The sequence below is a fragment of the Suricata suricatta genome, chromosome 8, assembly GCF_006229205.1.
Source record: "Suricata suricatta isolate VVHF042 chromosome 8, meerkat_22Aug2017_6uvM2_HiC, whole genome shotgun sequence".
NCBI classification, from domain to species: Eukaryota; Metazoa; Chordata; class Mammalia; order Carnivora; family Herpestidae; genus Suricata; species Suricata suricatta.
The window spans coordinates 79346748-79368956 of NC_043707.1; the positions used below are offsets into that span (position 1 = coordinate 79346748).

The 22209-nt window shown below is 36.5% G+C and overlaps 1 protein-coding gene across 1 annotated transcript in view; it reads left to right on the plus strand.

Moving 5' to 3' along the window:
* The first annotated feature begins 9425 nt into the window (after positions 1-9425).
* PIGK (phosphatidylinositol glycan anchor biosynthesis class K) overlaps positions 9426-22209 on the plus strand; it is a 109419-nt gene continuing 96635 nt past the window's right edge. The window contains exons 1-3 of the mRNA XM_029948916.1: positions 9426-9545; positions 12894-12947; positions 18265-18356. Coding sequence (XP_029804776.1) covers positions 9453-9545; positions 12894-12947; positions 18265-18356 — 239 coding nt within the window. The 5' untranslated portion in view covers positions 9426-9452. The remainder of the gene's footprint in view (positions 9546-12893; positions 12948-18264; positions 18357-22209) is intronic.

Sequence of the window (22209 nt, forward strand, 5' to 3'; positions counted from 1 at the left end):
AGGCAGAGAAGGACAGATGCCATATGTTTGCACTCATAGGTCTAATAGGAGAACAGGAGAAACCTAATGGAGGACCAGAGGGGAAGAGGGAAAGAGAGTTGGGGAGAGAGAGGGATGCAAAACTTGAGAGACTGTTGAATACTGAAAACGAACTGAGGGTTGAAGGGGAAGGGAGAGGGGGGAAAATATGGTAATGGAGGAGGGCACTTGTGGGGAAGAGCACTGGGTGTTGTATGGAAGCCAATTTGACAATAAACTATTTTAAAAGAAGATTTAAAAAATTCTTTAACATTTATTTATTGTTGAGAGACAAAGAGAGACAGCGCTTGAGCAGGGGAGAGACAGAGAGAGAGGGAGACACAGAATCTTAATAAGGATCCAGGCTCCAAGTTGTCAGCACAGAGCCTGACGCAGGGCTCAAACCTTCGAACCCTGAAATCATGCCATGAGCCAAGTCAGATGCTTAATTGTCTGAGCCACCCAGGCACCCCTCTGCTGATTCTCTTTAAAGGACATTACCACTCAAAATGTTACAGACACCTCAGTGGACTGAGAAGAAAGAAAGCAAACAAATAAAAATGATCACTTAAATAAAACTGACAGCATTTTACTTATTTAACAATTATGGTGGCATGATATTTATTAATAGACTCTACTTTTCTTCTTTTTGGTTTTTCTAGATATGTTGATCCTTAACGACATCACGACAGCATATTTATTATAGATATGTCATTGTCTCCTCTCCTCTTCCAAAGCTATCTCAGGGGCGCCTGGGTGGCTCAGTCGGTTAAGTGTCTGGCTTCGGCTCAGGTCATGATCTCACAGTCCGTGGGTTTGAGCCCTGTGTCGGGCTCTGTGCTGACAAGTAGCTCAAAGCCTGGAGCCTGCTTCAAATTTTGTACCTCCCACTCTCTGTGACCCTCCCCTGCTTGAGCTGTCTTTCTCTGTCTCTCAAAAAAAAAAAATAAAATAAAATAAAACTACTGCAAAGCTATCTCAAACTATAGTTTGGAAAATATTCATCTGGAAATTGTAACAAAAAAGTCTAATTTTGTTGGGAAATTTGGAATTCCAATTTATAATATCAAATTATTTCATTTATGAAATTCCTTTGAGAAAAATTCCTTTAGTGATATATTTTATGTTGATTTAAAAATAACTTTTGGGGCACCTGGGTGCTCAGTCGGTTAAGCCTCCAACTCCATCTCAGGTCATGCATGATCTCATGGTTCATGGGTTTGAGCCCCGTGTCAGGTTCTGTGCTGACAGCTCAGAACCTGCTTCAGATTCTCTGTCTCTCTGTCTCTCTCTCTTTCTCTCTCTCTTTCAAAAATAAAAACATTTTAAAAATGCTAATCCTTGGGCAGTTTAAAAAAATAGCTTTTGCCCTTTGTTCCTTCACTTGTGTTCCTTAATTTTGATCTGATTAAAATAGGACTTCAACTAGCAAAAAAGTTGGTCTTATTTCCCTTAAGGTCAATGTTAAGTGCATTTCACGAGCTTTCCTTGGTAGATGGACTATCATACGTGATAAATTTAATAGTTTCTTAATGAGAGCTTTGGACAAGGAGGCTATTCAATCATGTTTTATTTTACGTTTTTTGTCTAGTGGCTTTAATTTGTTAACTTAAGTATTTTATTTGACTGAAGTATTTAAGAGAGAGAAAGAGAGAAATGTCTGATTGTTAAACTAAATTTGGTGAAATCAATCAGTGAGCAGAGCATGTCTAGCACTGAGCAGCTGTTGTTACCAGATATAAAGAGAGGGAGAAAAGCGAATTATTCCTTTAAAAACCACTAAAAGTATTCATTTTTTATGATAAAAGTGACATTTACTCTTTGTAGAAAATTAAGAAATTGTATTTCCCATTTCTTTCTGGCAAATTCCCATTTATTGTGAGTTCTAAGGTGAAGTTCCTCAGAAAAAGCATCTCCTGGTTGGGTTAGGCTGCCCCCCTACACAATGTTGCCTGTACTTCTTTTTTGTTGACCTTACCATGATATACTTAATTAATGATCTGTGTATGTATCTGTTTAATATCTGCCTTCCTTGCTATGTCTAAGTTCCATGAGGATGGGGATTGTGTCTACTCTATTCCATCTGCATCCTCAGATGCACTTCTTAGCAAATTCTCTAGCACAGAGTAGCTGCTCAATGAATAACTGCTGAGTGAATGAATGGATGAATAGAAATAGGACATCCACAATATTATCTAGTTTTCCTTTTAATAATTAAAAAAAATTTTTGTTTGTTTGTTTGTTGAGAGCGAGGATGCACGTTGGGGAGGAACAGAGAGAGTGGGAGAGCAAGAGGATCCCAAGCAAGCCCTGTGCTGTGAGAGCAGAGCCTGACTTGGGGGCTGGATCCCACAAACCATGAGATCCTGACCTGAGCCAGAATCAAGTGGGACGCTTAACAACTGAGCACCCAGGTACCACTAAATGATTATTTTTATTTAAGATGCCATACAAATCCAAGATAAAACAAAGAAGTTCAACTTGTACGGAAGAATGGAGAGTAAAAGCCCTCTAAGACCCAGTCTTCTTTCTCAGGTCTCCAGGAGATTACCACTGTTGATAGTTTAAGTACCAGGTGTAGTTTCCTCTTGCTGCTGTAACAAATTGCCATAAACGCAATGGCTTAAAAGAAAACAAAATTACTATTTGTAGTTTTGGAGAAGTCAGAGGTCCAAAATGGGTTGGTAGAGCTGGGTTTCTTTTGGAGGAGCTGGGGAGAGTCCATTCCCTTGCCTTTCCCAGCTTCCTAGAAGCTACTCACATCCTTGGCTGGTGGCTCTTCATCACTCTGACTACTGCCTCTGTCTCCACATCTTTTCTGCCCTGATTCTCTTTCCCTCCTCTTGTACGTACCCTTGTGATTACGCCCACTCAAAAATTTAATATCATCTCCCTTACTCAAGAATATAATCACATTTGCAAAGTCCTTTTCGTCATACTAGGTAACATATTCACAGGTTTTAAGAATTAAGACATGAACATCTTTGTGGGGGATTATTCTGCCTACCATAGTACTTTTCTAGCAAGTTTCCCTAAACACACAACTCCTTCCCTCCCTTCCACACGATTCCTGTGTCTTCCTAACAGAGGCCTTCCAGGATGTCATTATGTCCCACTCTTTATTAAACATAATAGGATAAATTTATTCTACTATGATTTATTAAGATTTACTAAGATTTATTAAATCATCCTGGGACTTCAGAGAATCTCACAAGATGCTTATTGAATAAAAGCAATATACAATTGAATAAAAATCAATTGAACAAAACTGATAAGAATTTATCAGCTCATGAGGAACTGAACTCACTGCATATGAACCAAACCGGTGGCTTCTTGAATGACAAGAGATGATTACACTACTAATGAGATACCAAGTCTTACATCACTAAAGCACTCAACTTGACTTTCTGTCGAGGTCATTATGGCATTTTAATGACAACACAGGATTTCCAAAAATGGGACTTTGAAGGGCAATTGCTCTACTCTTGCATCAAAGCAATGTTATTACGAGTTATCTCTGAAGCTAATGAGAAGGTCATGAGGTGGAAATTGATTATAGCAGGACAACAAACTATTATTAAATAGGTCGTTGGAAGGAGGGAGGAAACGTATTTGAAGCCAAACTGAAATGGAATCGAAGGTGGTCCAATATCAAAATCAGTATTTGGAAATGATACAAATACACTGGAAAGAAAGCCCTTTTGCTTTATTTTAATTGATTTTTTTTCTACTTGTATTTTATAATAGATCTAATTTCCTTTTATTAAATTTTATCTTGCCCAAAATAACATTTCGTCTGTCAAATATAAAATGTTATACACATCAAATACTTGTGGTGCTGATTGTTATAGCAAACAGACTTGCCTGGAGCAGTTAAACTCTATACAATAAAAAACACATTGCAAAATCTCTCTCAGGGATGTTCCGATCCTGATGAAATGTATCCTTGCTACTCATTTTATTTTGTAACAACAGTTATTTAGTAGTCACAAGAGTATTTATAGTAAGTTTATGCAAGTTTGTCTTCCAATTGATCTGGATAAATATTTAAACCAGACCCCACTTGTATATGAATCCTAAACCTGGTCCATTTCCTGTGATACTTAGGTTAAAAAAAATGGCGCCACTGTGCATTCAGTTGTACAGGTCAGATATGCAAAACTCATCCTTGAAATTGTCCTCCTTCCTGCTTTCCAAATAGAATCCATCATTATGTTTGGGTTTTTTTTTTTAATTTTTTAATGTTTATTTACCATTGAGAGACAGAGAGAGACAGAGCATGATCATGGGAGAGGGAGAGAGAGGAAGAGACACAGAATCCAAAGCAGGCCCCAGGCTCTGAGCTGTCAGCATAGTGAAGGGCTTTAACTCACACACCGTGAGGTCCTGACCTGAGCCAAAGTCGGACGCTCAACTGACTGAGTCACCCAGGTGCCTCTGTTATAATTTTAAAATTGTAGTTGGTTCTCTCTATTTCCATCATCTCCACTCTTACCACTCTGTTCCAAGCTACCATTGCCTGGATTGTAGTCCCGGTCTCCTAAATGCTCTACTTCAGCCATTCTCACTGAAGCCAGCACGGTTTTTACCATCCCGAGGCTTTCCTAGACCTGACCCCCAAGGCTTTAAAGGGAGATGACACCTGCTTAGCAATGCAGTTTCATCCTGTAGAACTCTCTCTTTTGTTCTTTAAACTGTAAGCTTTGAATGGAACTCTCTTTTTAGACTTTTATGTTTGTTTAAATGCTTCTACCATTAATATTTGTCTCCCCTAGACTGTGAGCTCCAATGAAGACAGCAGCTTGCTCAGTTTTTGCTCTCTTCTATTGTCTGGGACTAGCACAATGCCTGGTTCATAATTGGTGCTTAATAAATATCCACACAGCGCATGAATAACAAGATGGTGTTCTTGGTGCATACATGAGGAGAGAGAAAAGGTAATGAAAAAGAAGATATGGTAGGTGCATATGTAATAAAAGAGAGCAAGAATAAATACTGATTGGGATGCCTGGATGGCTCAGTTGGTTAAAAATCTGACTTTTGACTCTGGCTCAGGTCATGATCTTATGGTTCCTGAGTTTGAGCCTCACACAGGTTTTGCTGACAGTGCAGAGGCTGATTGGAATTCTCTCTCTCCTCTTCTCTCTCTGTCCCTTCTGCCCTCTCAAAAATAAATAAATAAACTTAGAAAAAAGGAATAGATACTGATATAACACTAGAGTCAACGGAATCAACCTGAGCTATCACTTGATTGAAGAGCAATAGTAACAGCATGGATAGACTTTGTGGTGAAGTCACCATGAGGGTCAAACATAAAAACTTTTATTAGAGAAGCCATGGATCAGTGTGGATGTGTGTGATTTTGATCTGATAATCAAATGCTTGTTTTCTCCTTTATTTGCTAAGTTAAGTCAGTTATTTTCTAAATGAGTAATTGAATTCTAGTCTAAATGTAGATTCTGGTTAACAATTTTTTTAATGGAAATATAATTGACATAACACTATTATATATTTAGGCGTATAATTGTTTCCTAGTGGTGAAAAATTTTAAGGTTTACTCTTTTAGCAATTTTCAAATATACAACACAGTTGTGTGTGTGTGTGTGTGTGTGTGTGTGTGTGTGAGTGTGTGTTTAATACAATGCTGATTTTATTCCAGCTAAATAGAGCAATGTACAAGCTACCTGGGCAATAAGCTTAACTGAAGGGGCAAAAGCCAAGAAAGAAGTATTTTTCTGTTTGTCTTAATTATCAGTCACTGCACCTCCTTTTAAAATACAACTGAAACAAGAAAATCTTGCTATCAACATTCTTAGTATTCAGATGTAATATAAGCTGTGAAAAAGAAATTCAAGACATAATATTGGATAGGAAGAGACAAAATAGTAATTTGAGGATAACATAACATTATTAAAAAAAGTAGAAAAGCCAAGACAATTTGTCAAACAAGTGTTCAAATAATTTTCATTACTGAAATAATAAAATAATTCTTATTAAAGTAATGCAACAGCATTTGCACAGAAAATATTATCTGCCTATCAGCAATAACTGATCAGAAAACATAATATTCTAGATATTACCTATTTATAATTATTGTATATATATTTTCTATAGAATGAAAAAATCCATGGAGAATAACAGCAAATGTAAACAATGCTTAGGAAGTAGCTTAAATTAGGTAGCTCTGGATTAAAGTTCTACTGAGAAATTCAAAAAAGGAAACACAAATAAATGTGAGAATTCCATATTCCAGGAATGAAGGACTAAATATAATAAAGATGTCAGCCTCTCTCAAATTTATTAATATTTTGTATAATCCCATTAAAAATCCAAATAGTATTGTTTTCTTATAACTTGAAAAAACTATTATAAAATTCACTTGCAAAATTACCAGGTGAAATCATCAAAGAATTTTGTGAAAAATTAAATATAGTGAAATGCCTAGCCATAATGGCCAAATGTTAAAACATATTAAAAGCAACAATTATGATTGGGAAAGATAGAATAAAATAGGCAGAGAGGGAAAGGTTAGGACCTGAGGTCCCTGGGTGGGGAAAAAATGCATATTTTGGAACAAGGCTGGGAGCATCTGACCCCAGCAACCCCCTCTGGGCATAAGGCTCCTCTTGAGAATGTAACAGACACATCTACTCCCCCTCAGCTTCCCGTTAGGAATTCAACGATCAAAATACTTAAATAAGTCAACCATAAAACTTCTGTTATATGAGGGTTAGTATAACCATAGTCTGTCTCCTCACATAATGGAATCAAGCCAGTCAGGAATAGACTTATCAAGCCAAAAAGGGTATATCCTGTGAAGGAACAAGGGGACAAGGAAGGAGAAGTTGACCACAACCTTGTAAAACAAAGAACATCACTTTGAAATGCCCCTTCTCTGTAAGAGAGCTTTCATAGTATTCTTACTTTCTAATCTTATACTCTAATAAATTTTTGCCTGCTGCTCATTTTGTGTCCACTTCTTCATTCTTCAAAGTGGTGCGACAATGAATCCTGGGTATTGAGGTAAAGAATCCTGTTACATAATGATTAAAGTAACTTGGTACTAGCCCCAAAATAGACATATATTTTAAATGTGATTTTTTAAATGTTTTATTTATTTTTTGAGAGAGAGAGAGACAGTGTGAGCAGGGGAGGATCAGAGAAAGTGAGAGACACAAAGCTGAAGACAGGCTCCAGGCTCTGAGCTAGCTGTCAGCACAGAGCTTGATGCGGAGCTTGAACCCATGAATGTGAGATCATGACTTGAGCCAAAGCTGGGTGCTTAACCCACTGAGCCACCCAGGGGTCCCAGACATATATTTTAATAAAAGAGAACAGAAAGGCCAGAAATATTGTATTTCTGGGTGCCTGGGTGGCTCAGTTGGTTGAGCCTCCGACTTTAGCTCAGGTCATGATTTCCGGGTTGGTGGGTTTAAGCCCCTTATCAGGCTCTGTGCTGAAAGCTCAGAGCCTAGAGCCTGCTTCAGATTCCGTGTCTTTGTCTCTCTCTGCCCCTCCCCTGCTTGCGCTCTGTCTTTTTCTCCCTCTCAAAAATAAATAAACATTAAAAAAAAAAAGAAATGTTGTATTTAATAAAAGAATTAATATGAGTTGATGGGTAAGGTAAGCTTTATGTAGAAAATTCTTTTGGATCATGGAATACCAATTTTGATAAAAGTAGCAGATCATTACAGCAATACTCCCCAGAATCATGTCTCTATTTCTACATCCTTTTGTCTCTAGCTGTGGACACACTATATAGTTTTGCATGGTTTGTTATGCAGCAATAGATAACTCAGATAACATCTTGTAGCATATACTAAAATATATTCCAGATAGTTGAATAAATATAAAATCAAAAGAAAATAAAACTTGAATTGAGAACTGAATGAATGGATAACATTTCAGGTGTAAGACATTCTGATAGTATGCTAACTTTCTTGGCTTTACAAGGGAAAACCTGAAATTTGACTACCTAACATTAAACATCTCACAAACTACAATAGCAAAAGAAACAAAATGGAAAGAGAGACAAGAGTCTAGGGAAAGCAATAGCATAAAGTATGCAAGGGTTAATGTGACTTCTTAATAAAGGTATTCAAACTAATATGTAAAACAAAGCTGTGAATAGAAAATTAACATCAAAGGACATTCGATAGTTTACATACACAAAGAAAGACATTGGATCTTGATAGCAATCAAAGAACTAGAAGTATAACTACCTTGAAGTAACATTTTGTAACTAGGAATTTAGAGGGCAAAATGGTATAATTTGATATTGGGTTGTATTTTTATGGCACAGTCAGTCTGTATACTTTGGAAAGCAACATTATTGATAGGCACTAAAATTTTTGTATCTTTTGATTTAAAATTCCTGTTCTAGGAAAATTATCCAAAGAAAATAATTCAACAGGGGTGCCTGGGTGGCTCAGTGGGTTAAGTGTGGGACTCTTGATTTCGGCTGAAGTCATGACCTCACCGTTGGTTAGTTGGAGCCCCATCATTGGACTCTGCGCTAACTGTGGAGCCTGCTTGGGATTCTCTCTCTCCCTCTTTCTCTGTCCCTCCCCCACTCTCTCCCTCTGTCTCAAAATAAATAAACTTAAAAAAAAAAAAGAATTCAACAAATGTGAAAAGTCAAATGCACAAAGGTATGCTTTACAATATTTTTATAGTAAAGCTTGGAAACTTTGTACTGTCTAATAGAGGGGAAATTACTTTGTCTAAAGCACCAGTGAGGGGTGGAATTCCAAGTTCCCATTAAATGTTAAAATTATGAAGATCACGAAGCAGCATAAATATGTTTATGTGCTGCTAGATGAAAATAATTTAAAACTGAATGCATACAATGAACATAATGGAACAAATAAATACATATGATCTTCTCAAATTCTCAGATCCTCTTTGAAGTAAATTTTAGCTCCATAGCTACAGAAAAACAAAAATCTAAACAATTTCTCCATGTTCAGGCTTTTAATAAAGTAACAGACCTCATGCATGTTAATTGCACCCACCCATGTTACCGATTAATCCAATTAATCGTCTTTTTGTGCCCCAAAGCTTGCTTTTCCCACTACATCCTTTCATTTATTCAAAGTATTGGCAGCATTATGCAAATAGGAACTAGCTTCTTAAAGTTTATAGGATCACAGGTTTTTCTCCTTCACCTTTCAGACAATCTTTTAAGTGTTATATGTGTCTTACAATACAAAAACGGATAATGCAGTTAAAAGAGAAAGGATCAAATTCTTCCAGCCACCCGGAAACTTAAACTCTTTGCTACTGCTGTTTACTAAAGGTTGGGGAGGAGCCGGCATCAGGAGTTGGGGCTGGCGTCGCAAAAAGAAAAAAAAAAAGAGTCATGCAAAAACCCGGGCGCTGCTTTACGGCACTCGCTCCGCCCCTCCAGGTGCCGGCGGCCCAAACCGGGAAACATGGTGGCCGCCTGCTTTCTCCGCAAGGGTTCGACTGCCCTGGCAGGGTTGTTGCTCTTGTCCTTTGGCAGCTTGGCCGCCAGTCAGATCGAGGTAGGAATCAGGCCCCCCGAACGACAGGGCCCTGGGAGGACAGCTGTGTTGTGGCTGTGAGCGCACCAGCAGATACCCGACTCACAGCAGCAGAGGGGAGCAGCCTCTTGTTAGGCTGACTGGGCTGTGGGGAGGGTGTCACAAGGCACAGGATAGGACAGTGTCGTTCTCTTTCTCCCTTTTAAACCGACGGATTTTAATAATCAGATCTTAGGAGACGGAGGAGGACTTGATTCATTGCTCCGACGAATGTGCAGTCCCTAACAGTTGAAATGCGAGCACAGGAGCTACTTTCCTACTATTAGACTACAATGCTGCCCTTTGACAGGAGTAGATGGGTACGGTGTTTAATTTTTGGCTTACAGGAATTCTGGTCTTTTATAAAGCTTTTGCTCTTCCCAGTACTCTACCAATACTTGAGGCCAGTTCTACAGTCTAGATCTGCAGTATCGTTTTCAGGCTTGCATATCCCGTTGACTAAGGAGCCCAGATAGCAGTCATTTGAAAATCTGTGTGCAAAGTTTCATCTTCTGCCTAGCCCACCTCCTATGGGACTGCTACTAAGTCAAACCTGTTTGATTTTTTAAAATAAACTTTTTTTTAATCCCACATTTTGATTAACATTAAATTCTATGTTCTGAACTTTAAAATTTGCTTCTTTCCAGTTCCGTTGGCTTAATGCAGGCCCTGGTTGTTTCTTGCCTGGACTATTGCAAGAACTATCTTGTTTCCCCCAGGCTTCCAAAGTCCGTCACTTAGGTGTTACATTAGTCTTTATCAAATGCAAACCTAATCGGGTTATTTTCTGACTTAATCCTTCCTGTGTTTTCCCATTATATACATAGGAATGTCTAAACGTCATGATCTGGTCTCTGCTCACTTTTGTGGTCTTATTGAAGCCCATTCTTTCCACCATACAAATATCTTGAGTTTAGACCAGTGGGTTATAAACTTTTTGAATACATACCCCACAGTTGAAATAGACACAAAGAATGCATCCTCTGTCTATAACCATGAGTTACTGCTAATCTACCTATTCAATATTTATAAGGCATTTTAAAAATATAATACAAATATAAAAGTTCTATTTTCCTCCTTTATTCTAATGGATTTTCTTGTATACTTCATTTTGGACACTATTATTATTATTTTGTAGTTATATTGTTGCTGTGCTTTTTCACATTACCATGTTTAATACCTCTTGTTTCTTCTGTCCATTTTCTAAGATGCAATAGAAGCATAACTTCTGTAGAGCCCTTCCTTCCTTATCTTCTTGTCTTTGCTTATTCTGTTGTAATTTGTACATTTAGCTAATATAGCATTTATCTGTTATAATCCATATATGCTTTGTAATATCTATTATTTCATTATCTTTCACCTAAGAGTGCAATAGCTCCCTAACTCAGGTTTTTCTTCCTTCCAGTCTGTTTTCTAAGCTGCAGCCAGAGTAACTTTAAAAAATGCAAATCAGATCATGTCACCAATAAACACCTTAGTGTTTCTTTAAGGATGAAGAACAGAATCTTCATTATGACCCACAAGCAAGGCCCTGCATGCTTTGGCCCCTGCTTACACCTCCAGTTCTCTCTCTTTCTCTTTCTCTTTCACAGACTTCTAGTTGTGCTAATCTTTCAGTTCCTCAAAGCCTTTAAGCTTCTTTCTGCTGTTAGGGTGTATGTTCCTTCTGTCTGGAATTATCTTCCCTCTTCTCTTCATCTTTTGGATCCTACCCTAAATGTCACTTCTCTAAGGAAAACTTCCCTTATGCCTTCCTACTTCCCACCCCCAGAATCAGGTTAGGTCAGGTCTCTCTAGGGGTCTACTGTACTCTTTCATGATACTGTGTATATTATCTTGGTAGAATTTATAGTTTGCCCTCATCTGCTTTGTGTGTGTCTATCAGATTGGATAGTAACCTCTTTGAAGTCACGTATAATGATTATTTTTGCCCATCGTATTCTGAGCATTCAAGACAGTGGCTGGCACATGGCACCCAATGAATGTGATGAATGAATGTTACATTGCAGTGTAATGTGTTTGCATACTTCCTTATTGAACTCTGGGATTCTTCAGAGAAAGAAGCATGCTATTTAGTCATTTCTATATCACTGTACATTACATGCGCATGGTACATGCTGACAGCTAGCTCAGAGTCTGGAGCCTGTTTCAGATTCTGTATCTCCCATTCTTTCTGATCCTCCCCTGTTCACACTGTCTCTCTCTCTCTCTCAAAAATAAATAAAACATTAAAAAATATATATGTGTGTGTGTGTATATGACACATTTGAGTGAATTTTTTAAATTTTATTCTCCCTGCAATTTTCTTGCCAGCTGAAAATTAAAAGCTAATGTTTGTTATGCACTTACTATGGTCTAGTCACCATTCTTACCTTCCGTGCATCAGATAATATTACTGTTTTATAGATGGAGAAATGGAGGCACGGAGAAGTGTCCTAAGCTTTTACAGCTAGTAAATAATAGGGTCCAGATTTGAATCCTGACAGTGTGACTCTTTTAGTAATTAATACTGTTTGGTGGTAGATCTGGGGTCATGAAGATTTATATTTACTATTATTTTAATATATAATAAATACACTGTTCCTTAAGTGTCTGGATATTATTGGATTTTGAGGTTTTTAATGTTTCACAATGGCAAATATAGTTAAGACTGTAACAGATTAGCGAAATAGCACATGTCAGCATGCTAGAGAATGTACTCAATCAGATGTAGTGATGTGTTCAAGTAAAGTAATTGGAAGCATCCAGCACAGAATAGGAAGAAATAATTAGTGAAACTTCAACAAGAAGTGTATTAATTGTTACGTGTATAATCAAAGCATGAAAATAAGTCACTCACAATTTGAAGACTGAATTGAAAACTAGAAGTGTATGAGGAAGGGCTTGTTGTGTTCGAGATAAAATGTTTAAAAATAAGCAACTGCCCCCACAATGCCCCCCAACAGAAAAAGAAACTTTTGGGGGCACCTGGGTGGCTCAGTGGGTTGGGTGTCCCAACCTCAGCTCAGGTCATGATCTCACAGTTCATGAGTTCAATTCCTGCTTGGGCTCTGTGCTGACAGCTCAGAGCCTGGACCCTGCTTCAGATTCTGTGTCTCCTTCTCTCTCTGCCCCTCCCTTGCTCATGCGCTCGCTCGCTCGCTCTCTCAGAAATAAACATAAAAAAAAATGAAACCTTTGTCCTTCATGAGGTCAAATACTAGAACCTTTATAAATTTGTATAATGATAATTTACTGTCCTTATAACTATAAAGACTTTGTGAATCTTAACTGTACTTTATTCTCAGAAATGTGGCTTTTCTAATACGTTTGCTATTATTTGACTTGTAGGATCAAACAGAACAGTTCTTTAGAAGTGGCCACACAAACAACTGGGCTGTTTTGGTAAGTATGTTCTATAAAGGGGTGTGTTGCTGTTCACATTAGATATGTGTCTGAGGAGTTTTATGTGAATCAAATTTTTAAGAAAGAGTTTTTATTTTCTCCTATCTTGTAATAGAAACTCCTTATTTTGATTTGGCTATATTTTAAGTTGACTATATCAACTACTAATATTCTATGCCTTGAATGTGGTAGCCATATGTAAATGAATATAAGAATAAATTAAATACTATTTTTAAAGGAAATATATAGAATTATTTTAATAATGGAAACTAGTAATTGTATTTCTCTTTCTCTCTTTTTCTTTCTTTTCTCTTCTCTTCTTTTCTTTCCTTTTCTTTACTTGTGTTTCCTTGGCTCCATGCCCAGTGTGGGGCATGAGATCAAGTGTTGGATACCAGTTGTGTACCCCTGTATTTCTTATCTGTAATATTAGATACTCTCCACTTCGGTTATTTTTTTAATTGTCTTTTTTTCTGTTTAGAAAAATAAATAATCATTGTAGAAAATTCAAATTATACAGAAAAGTTTAGAAGAGAACAGATTAGGGGCACGTGGGTGGCTCAGTTGGTGAGTGTCTGACTCTTGATTTAGGCTCAGGTCATGATCCCAGGGTCGTGGGATCGAGGCCCACATTGGGCTCTGACCTGAGCACAGAGCCTGCTTGACATTCTCTCTCTCTCTCTTTCTCTCTCTCTTTCTCTCATTCTGCCATTCTCCCCTGCTTGCACTCACTCTCTAAAAAAAAAAAAAAAAAAAAAGAGAGCGAGAGAGAGGAAAGGAAAAAAAAAGACATATTAATATTATGTTATGTGTATCTTAACTCAATTTGGAAAACAAGGATGAGAGAGAAAATATCTTCAAGTCCCACACATGCCAGAATTAACATTTCAATGGAATTCTTCTAACCTTCTTTCCCTTGAAACATAACCAAAAGATAAATGGTTTTATGCTCCAGGGGTCATCTTATCCCTGTTATTTCACAAACCCAGAGCAGTACATCTTGGAGATCTTTCCCTGCCAATAAAGAGATGCATAGTCATTTCCAAAGGCTGTTTTATTTTCTATTTTAGCAATAGAATATTATTGGAATATTAGAATAATAGAATATTATTAGAATAGAAAATAAATATTTCCTATTTTAATGTACCATAATCTCTAGTTCATGAGCATTTAGATTCTAAAGTTTTATTATTTTAAACAAGGCTAGGTTGGATAGCCTTATATGTGAATTTATTTCTTTAAGATAAATCCCTAAGCCATAAGGCTAGGAAGTTATGGAACATAATTGCTCTTAAGGAATGGTGTACCTCTTTTTTTCTAATCCCAAGACAACTCTGTATTATTAGCCTTTGCCTTTTCTTTTTGATTTCTAGATACCAAATTAAATTTTGTTTTAATTTGAATTATTTTGATTCTTAGTAGGGTTTGCTTATTAGCCTATTTTTGTTTTTTGCCCTTTTTTCCTTCTTGGTGTGAATTACCATCTTAATTTATCTGGATTTACACATTTTTATTTTTTATTTGAATACATGTAGGGGTGCCAGGGTGGTCAATCGGTTGAACATTCAACTCTGGATTTCAGCTCAGGTCATGATCCCAGTGTTGTGGGATTGATCCCTGTGTCAGGCTCTGCACTGAGTGTGGAGCCTGCTTGGGATTCTTGTTCTCTCTCTCTCTCCCACCCCATCTGCTCATCTCCCTAGCTCTCGCTCACTTTCTTTCTAAAAGGATAAAAAATAAAAAATAGAATACATGTAATCAGTTTTTACCCCCTGCACTTGGAAAGTACTTGGATAGGAGTTTCACTGCTAGGAATTTATTTAATGACATTTAATGATTAGAAGATAGAATAAATTTAGCTTAATGAAAAAAGATGTATAAAAGAGTTGACTGAAAGAAAAAAATGAAGGAATAAAGAGACAGGAATGAAAGCAGATTTTTGTGAAAAAGGAAGGAGGAGCAGATAACAGTACTGCATTCTGAAGTCAGTAACTCATGTTGGGAAGGGAGGAAAACTGAGAAGCATGAATTGTAGGACTTCAGAGGGAGTGTAAAGGAGGTAGGTAGAGGAATTCAACTGAAATGTAGAACAAACATATAAGATTATAATTACCTTTACTAAGGCCAAAGGAAGGCTCTCTCAATGTCTGGGACCTTGTAAGTTTATTGAGAATAGTTTCATTAAAGTACGTAATTACCTACAGGTTGCTAAACGTAAATAAAGAGTGATTACAGTTGCTATACATATTTACATTACATATAATTGTATTGTAATTAAATAGAACAGCCTAAAGAACACCTCCTCTATACTACCCCTCACAAGAGATTTTATGAAAGAATTGAACAAAGCTGCTTAAGATGAGGAAACAGGTTCTTGGTGACCAGTTAAAAGAGGGGAAAGCTTATCGGGAGATGGGCCAAGATCCACCAGTTTGAGAGGGTAACTTGCTCTACAGGAAACCAAGGGCTCTTCAGTGACTAATCTCTCCATAGGAATTCTTTAAAAAGAGCGTAACTGTCTTTGTGTAGGCAATTAATTGCCAAAGGGCTCATCTTTTAGAATATGAGTCTATTAGCTTATACTGCACACACACTGAGGCTTCTCCTGTCTGGGAAACCTCTAACTGAACCCCTCTTCAAATGCAGTAACTTGGGTCTCAGATATGAAACAGAGAATGACAAAAAATTATTACTGAGCGTTTCCCAACAATTGCAGTTTCACATTGTGTATGATATTTTACACATTCACTCAGACTTAGTAAAGTGAGACTTCAATGAATTGTGCTTTCCTTTTCTTAAATCTTTATTTATTGAGGGGGGAGGGGCAGAGAGAGAGAGAGAGAGAGAGAGAGAGAGAGAGAGAGAGAGAAGGAATCCCAAGCAGGCTCCATGCTGTTAGTGCAGAGCCCAATGCAGGGCTTGAACTCACAAAATGAGTTCAAGAGTTGGACACTTAACTGACTGAGCCACCCAAGCGCCCCAAATTGTGCTTTCTTAAATGGAAAATTGTGAAATTTGACCAGAGCTAAGTTGAAAGTACTAAGCATGCATATTTTCAGTGGTTCATTATTCATATCTCAAAAACGTATATGTTTTTCTCTACCAGTTTGAATTAATTTGTTTTTAGTCTTTACTAAATGATCACAGGTAAATGAAATGCCCCTTTGGCCTTATACTATGACTGAGAAACTTTTGCCACCAGAGGGAGATACAAGGAAAATTGGATTCCATTTTAGTTTCAAGGTCTGCTTTGAGTAAATCATTTTTGTTTCTGTTTAATAAAAAAATATTATAATGATAATGCTTACCACGGTTTACAGAAGTACAGTGAGGAAGGGTGTAAACTGAAAAATCATTTTATCCCTCTTACTCCTATTTTTATTCTCCATGATCACTATTATCATTTTCTTGTGTATTCTTTCAGAAATTTCCAATGCTTATTATTACATTTATGTCTACCTCTCTGTCTTTTTCAAGAGACTAATGGATCATATCACTTGCTCTTTTACAACTGGCTTTTTTTTTTTTTTGGTATCTCATTTTGAGAATATGAATAATTTATGTTAAGTTGGTATTTCCTGGTTCCTTCTCTTTTGCCACCTAAATTTCATGTCTAGTAAATTGCTGGTGAAAATGAGGACAGTTTCTTAGGTTTATGTTTATTAAATACTATAATAGCTGAGAAAAGCCTTTTGGGTATGGTAAGATGCACTGAATACACTGGTTTTTATTATGACTAATGCAGATATAAATTATTTAAACTATTTCTGCTCAAGGTAGGGAATCTGTACTTGCTCTTGCTACTGATGGGTAGTGATTTTGTTTCTAGCTTTTTGATTTCAATGTTTGCTAGTATAGGCAGTGTCTTATTGAAAATTCTTGAATACATATTTTTGCATACTTACATAAGCTAAATCAAAAGATAAATATTTAGGGTGCCTGCTGGCTCAGTTGGTTGAGCCTTCAGCTCTGGTCATGATCTCATGATTTGTGAGTTCAAGCCCCACATAGGACTCCTTGCTGATCACAGAGCCTGCCTGGAATCCTCTGTCCCCCTGTCTCACTGCCCCTTCCCTGCTCACCCTCTCTCTCAGAAATAAACATTTTTAAAAAAAGATAAATATTCAAACTTGATATGTGTTGCAAACTGCCCTCTTAGAAGACTTATATTAGTTTGCATTCTCAACAGTACGATATGAGTTATTCGTTTCCCCACACAATTGCCAATACCATGAATTGTCATGGATTTTTAAATACTTATCAATTCAGTTTATGTTTTTAAATTATCACAAAAGTTGAGCATCTCTAAGAGTTTTATTGTCCATTTTGAATATCTTTACTATTTAATGTTTTGCTCTCATCTTTTCCCCTTTTTTCAAAATTGGGATGTTCACTTTTTTTCTTTTTGAGCTATAATTGTTTCAAGTTTTTCATTTCAGTTAGGACTTTATGGTATTTTTGACACCTGGAATTTTACATTTTAATGTAGTCAAAAATTTTAGTCATTTCCTTATTAGATTCCAGGTTGAAAATTTGTTTTAATAAAAAAATCTCAAGGTTCCTGTCTGTTTGCAGGGGCAGGAACATTTATGCTATTCTCAAAGCTGTCATTGTGCCTACTAATCACCTAGGTATGTGGTAGGAGATTGGGAGGGAGCTTGGGGGGTAGGTGTGCTTCCTTTGGAATGGATTTTCAAGAGGATTGATTTTTGAGGCATGGTGTTAGATTTTCCTAGTACTGTTGATATCATTTTTAGAAATCAAGTTTTTTTAAGTAAAACTTGTTTGGATTGTTTCTAGTTTTCTGTTCAGTTTAACAGCTTCTTTATAATGCATTCTCATATGCATATAAAATTGTTTTATATGTTATCGATCTAACATTTTTCATAACTAATATTAGAGAGCAAGCTAGAGTGAAAAGAGTATTAAATAACCTAAGATAGTTAATTATCTTTCCTATTCTATGAAAAGATTACAGACATTGCCTTTGATTCTAAAGAATTTAACCTTTTAGACATAGGAACAGTATAGAATCACATAAATTGAGAGTAGCTAAGTTGGTTCAGTATTTGATTAAATTCCCAAAGATTTGTTCTTTTCTTAAACTGAATGGTCTTTTTATTTAATAGTAGTTATGAATGACTGCTCTTCAGAGAGATTGGTTTTATTGACAATCTTTATATGCTTTGCTGTTTGTAAGCCTAAATTATGATATACTCTTTTTTTAGACATCTCTAAATCCTAATTAAAGAGAAATAATTCTGTAACCTAGTGGCTTATTTTGATTCATGATAATGTATTTCTTTTAATTCTGTAGGTATGTACATCCCGGTTCTGGTTTAATTATCGACATGTTGCAAATACTCTTTCTGTTTATAGAAGTGTCAAGAGGCTAGGTATTCCTGACAGGTAAGAATTCTTAAGAAAGCTTTGAACCCCGGTGAAAATTACCCTTAGACTATTGTTATTATTTTTGCATTTTTGTGTTGCTTTGGAAAAGATAAACCTGATTTGAAGTATTTTTTTATTGTTGTTAGAGCATACCATCATTTATAAAGTAGCTGTTACTTAAGAACGTAATGGCAGATTAAGTAAAACAACAGTCAGTACTAAGGCAAAAAGATTTGATAAAATATAATTGTTTAGTGTCATTTATCATTAAATGCTTTGGTCTAGGTTTTTAATTGTAGGCAACAGAAAACGATTTTGACTAATAAGTGGTAAAGTAATTTACTGAAGGCATATTGATTAGTTCACTGTATTTCTGAGAAGGCTATATGTAGTCAGGAACATGTTAGACTCAGGAGCAGAAAAGACATCTGAAAATCATGACATAAAACCATCCAGTAATGGGGCGCCTGGGTGGCTCTGTCGGGTAAGCATCTGACTCTTGGTTTTAGACTTAGGTCATGATCTCAGGGGTTTGTGAGTTTGAGTCCTGCTTTGGGCTCCATGCTGACAGTATGAAACTATGAAACCTGCTTGGGATTCTCTGTCTCTTTCCCAAGTGGGGACTTGTATGGTCTCTATCTGCCTTAAAATAAATAAACTTTAAAAAACAGATTAATAAAAAGCATCCAGTGACAATAATGCTGCCACAATTGCTGGCTAGACTCAGCTCTGGCACAGCTGCTACTGTTACCGGAGACCTAATGTTGCTGCTGCTGTCTGCTGCTACTATACAACCTTTGCTGTCCCAGCTTCTTACTATCTCTAGCTTTTAATTTAGAGTCCTTGGTGGGAGTGTCTTATTGGCAGAGCATAGATTAAGTGCCCATGTTTATGCTGATGAGGTGACAGGAAGAATGACTGTATGGCATTGTTAGCTTCCATAAATGGAGGTGGGCTCTGTCTTCTATAAAGACTCATAAAGTGAGGTACAGTATTTCCTAATTTCATGAGGTAGTTCAGGTACTAGGCAAAACCCCTGTGCCTCCACACCCAGATAGATGTTTTTCTCTATGTTTTGTTTGTCAGATGTGGCAGAGCTGTTTCTGCTACTACCAGTAGCTTCTACTAGTTATAGAAGAAACTGCAATCAATTCATTTATTAGGTTTGATTTATTTAGTCCTATGTACCTCTCTACCTTTGAGGCAGTATAGAAAGAGTTTTGCACCCAGGCAGATCTGAGTTTGAAATCTGGGGTTAGTGGTGATTTTCATTAACTCACTTCATCATGCTGAGCCTGTTTCTTCAGCTATTACATGGTGATATTAGTACTGTCTTTGCAAGATTCAGATACTTTCAATAAAAAGCAAATAGACATACATATAAAGGGCTTTGAGAGCAAAAAGGAAGCAGTGAGTGACTCAAAACAAAGATATAATACATTCTCTGTAAATCATGTTAGCCTAAGAAGCTGACAATAACTATAATTTAATTCCTGTATTTCATCTGGAAATTAAGGCAACTCGATAATATTACCATTTTAAAAAGTAAATTAAGTCCAAGAAAGAATGGTTTGCTATATCAAGTGTATAGATATTATTCTCGTAATTAGCCAATTATTATAATTTGTTAATTGGTTCTCCACTAATTGGGCTATGTGGTTAGTCCTTTGGCTTTTAACTGCTGTTGCTTCTATACCCTGTGTGCTCCTCCAGGGAGTTACTATGCATAGTTGGCAATAGTTTCACTTTGGTAGATGAATCTTTGTCTGGTCTGTAGGTTATTACAATATGTCTAAATGGGTTCAGTAAGATTTAGAGGGACTTTAAAAAATAGAATATAACTGCAAAATGTGTTTTATTTACTATAATTGGTAGGTTTGTCACTAGGTTTCTGACGGATGCCTAGGAGGCTCAGTTGGTTTAGGTTCTGACTTCAGCTCAGGTCATGATCTCGCAGTTCATGGGTTTAAACCCCACATGGGCTCTGTGCTGACAGCTCAGAGCCTTGAGCCTGCTTCTGATCCTGTGTCTCCCTCTCTCTCTGCCCCTCCCCTGCTTGTACTCTGTCTCTTAAAAATGAATAAGTATTAAGGAAATTAAAAAAAAATTTAAAAGATTGTTCCTGTTTCACATGATTGCCTATCGACCTCTGTTTATGATGTCTTTTGGGGGCAATGAATTGAGGATTTAAACCATTTGTTATTTTATATACAGAGATTAATATACAAGATTCAATTGGGCTTTTAGCCTATTTATGGTGAATATTCCTTGTATTAGTGTTATCTTACTCTACTCCTACCTAGAGTTAAGTATAAAGATATTTCTGGGGTGCCTGGATGGCTCAGTCAGTTAAGTGTCTGACTGTTGATTTTGGCTCAGGTCATGATCTTACAGGCAGAGGGATCGAGCCACACAGTGGGCTTCGCGCTGTCAGTGGAGCCTGCCTAGGATTCTCTCTTCCTCTGTCTTGCCCCTCCCCTGCTTTCTCTCTCTCCAAATAGATTCTTAAAAAAATGATATTTCTAAGTAAATTCTTGGAAAGTAACAAATCACTATAACAGTTTGCAAACTTAAAATCATTAAGAACAGTTTTTAGTTTTAAAGCTTGAATTTCAAAATACAGTTTGTATTTATTTTTATATAGTAGAAAATGTTGTCATAACTTGTGTTCATATTCCAGGTATGCATGCTGAGAAACATGAGTGGTCATTACATTTAATAAACATTATGAGTAGAGCTTTGTTTTGTTTTTGTTTTTTATTTGTTTTTCAAAGGAGTATTTTTCCCTTGTCTTGAAATGCAAGCTATTTGTATTTAGTTTTCCCATGTACTTCAGTAAGATGTCACATGTGACATTATGTCACATGTCATTGTGACATGAAATATACGACACAGCCTTTTATTTTGAAAGTTCATGTCAATTCCATAGGTCCTGTTTGAAATATAACATTAGCGATGTCACTACTCTTGTTCTGATTTCTTTCTGATCTCCTGTCTGTATTTCACACATTCCGACCACACTGAACCATTCTCTGTGCCTCAAATGGTTGTCAGCACTTCTGGCTCACTACTACCCAACCTGGCTGTGATTCTCAGTCTTTCGTGGTTAAAAATATAGGTTTCTTGGCTCCACCCCTAGTGATTCTACTTCCCTATATCTTAAGTGAAGCCTAGATATCAGCTCTAGATATGGTTCATATGTACAATCAAGTTTAGGAAGCACAGATTTAATTTATACCTGACCTTCCAAATTCACATTCCTACTTATTTTAAAAAGCATTCCCTGACCACCTTCTTTGCTTCTATGGTATCCTGTGTATACTTTTATCATAAGATGATTATACCAGTTATGGTAGGTCTCCCTTGTTAGATTATAACTCCTCAAAAGGAATACAAATTATATTTTATTTAATTTTGTACTTCTAGCCTTTAGCACAGTATCTGACACATAGCAGGTTCTCGGTAGGCATTGCATAAATAAACAAGTGACTTGGAACTATTTTATTGGTTAGCCAAAGCAAACACAAGTTTGTTAAACATAGGAACACTTCTGTTTCCTAAACTGTAGTTACTTTAGTTTTTAGCAAATTTTATCTGTTACAAAAGAAATTTTAATAAATAGGTTGTCAGAATTTTGTAATAATATTTCAAAATGTTGACTCAGGATTTTAGTGGTTATGGGAAAATAAAAAGACATGCTATTATCATTTTCATACCTATCTGTTATGGAGAAGAGGTGTTTGGTGTTTTAGGTCCATGCTTTCTGTAACCTTACCTGCCCTCAGAAATTTTCTTTTTATTTGCCTGGTTTTAATTTCTTAAATATTTCAATTTTTCAGGAAAATTTCTGCCCTCAAATAATTGCTTTGGA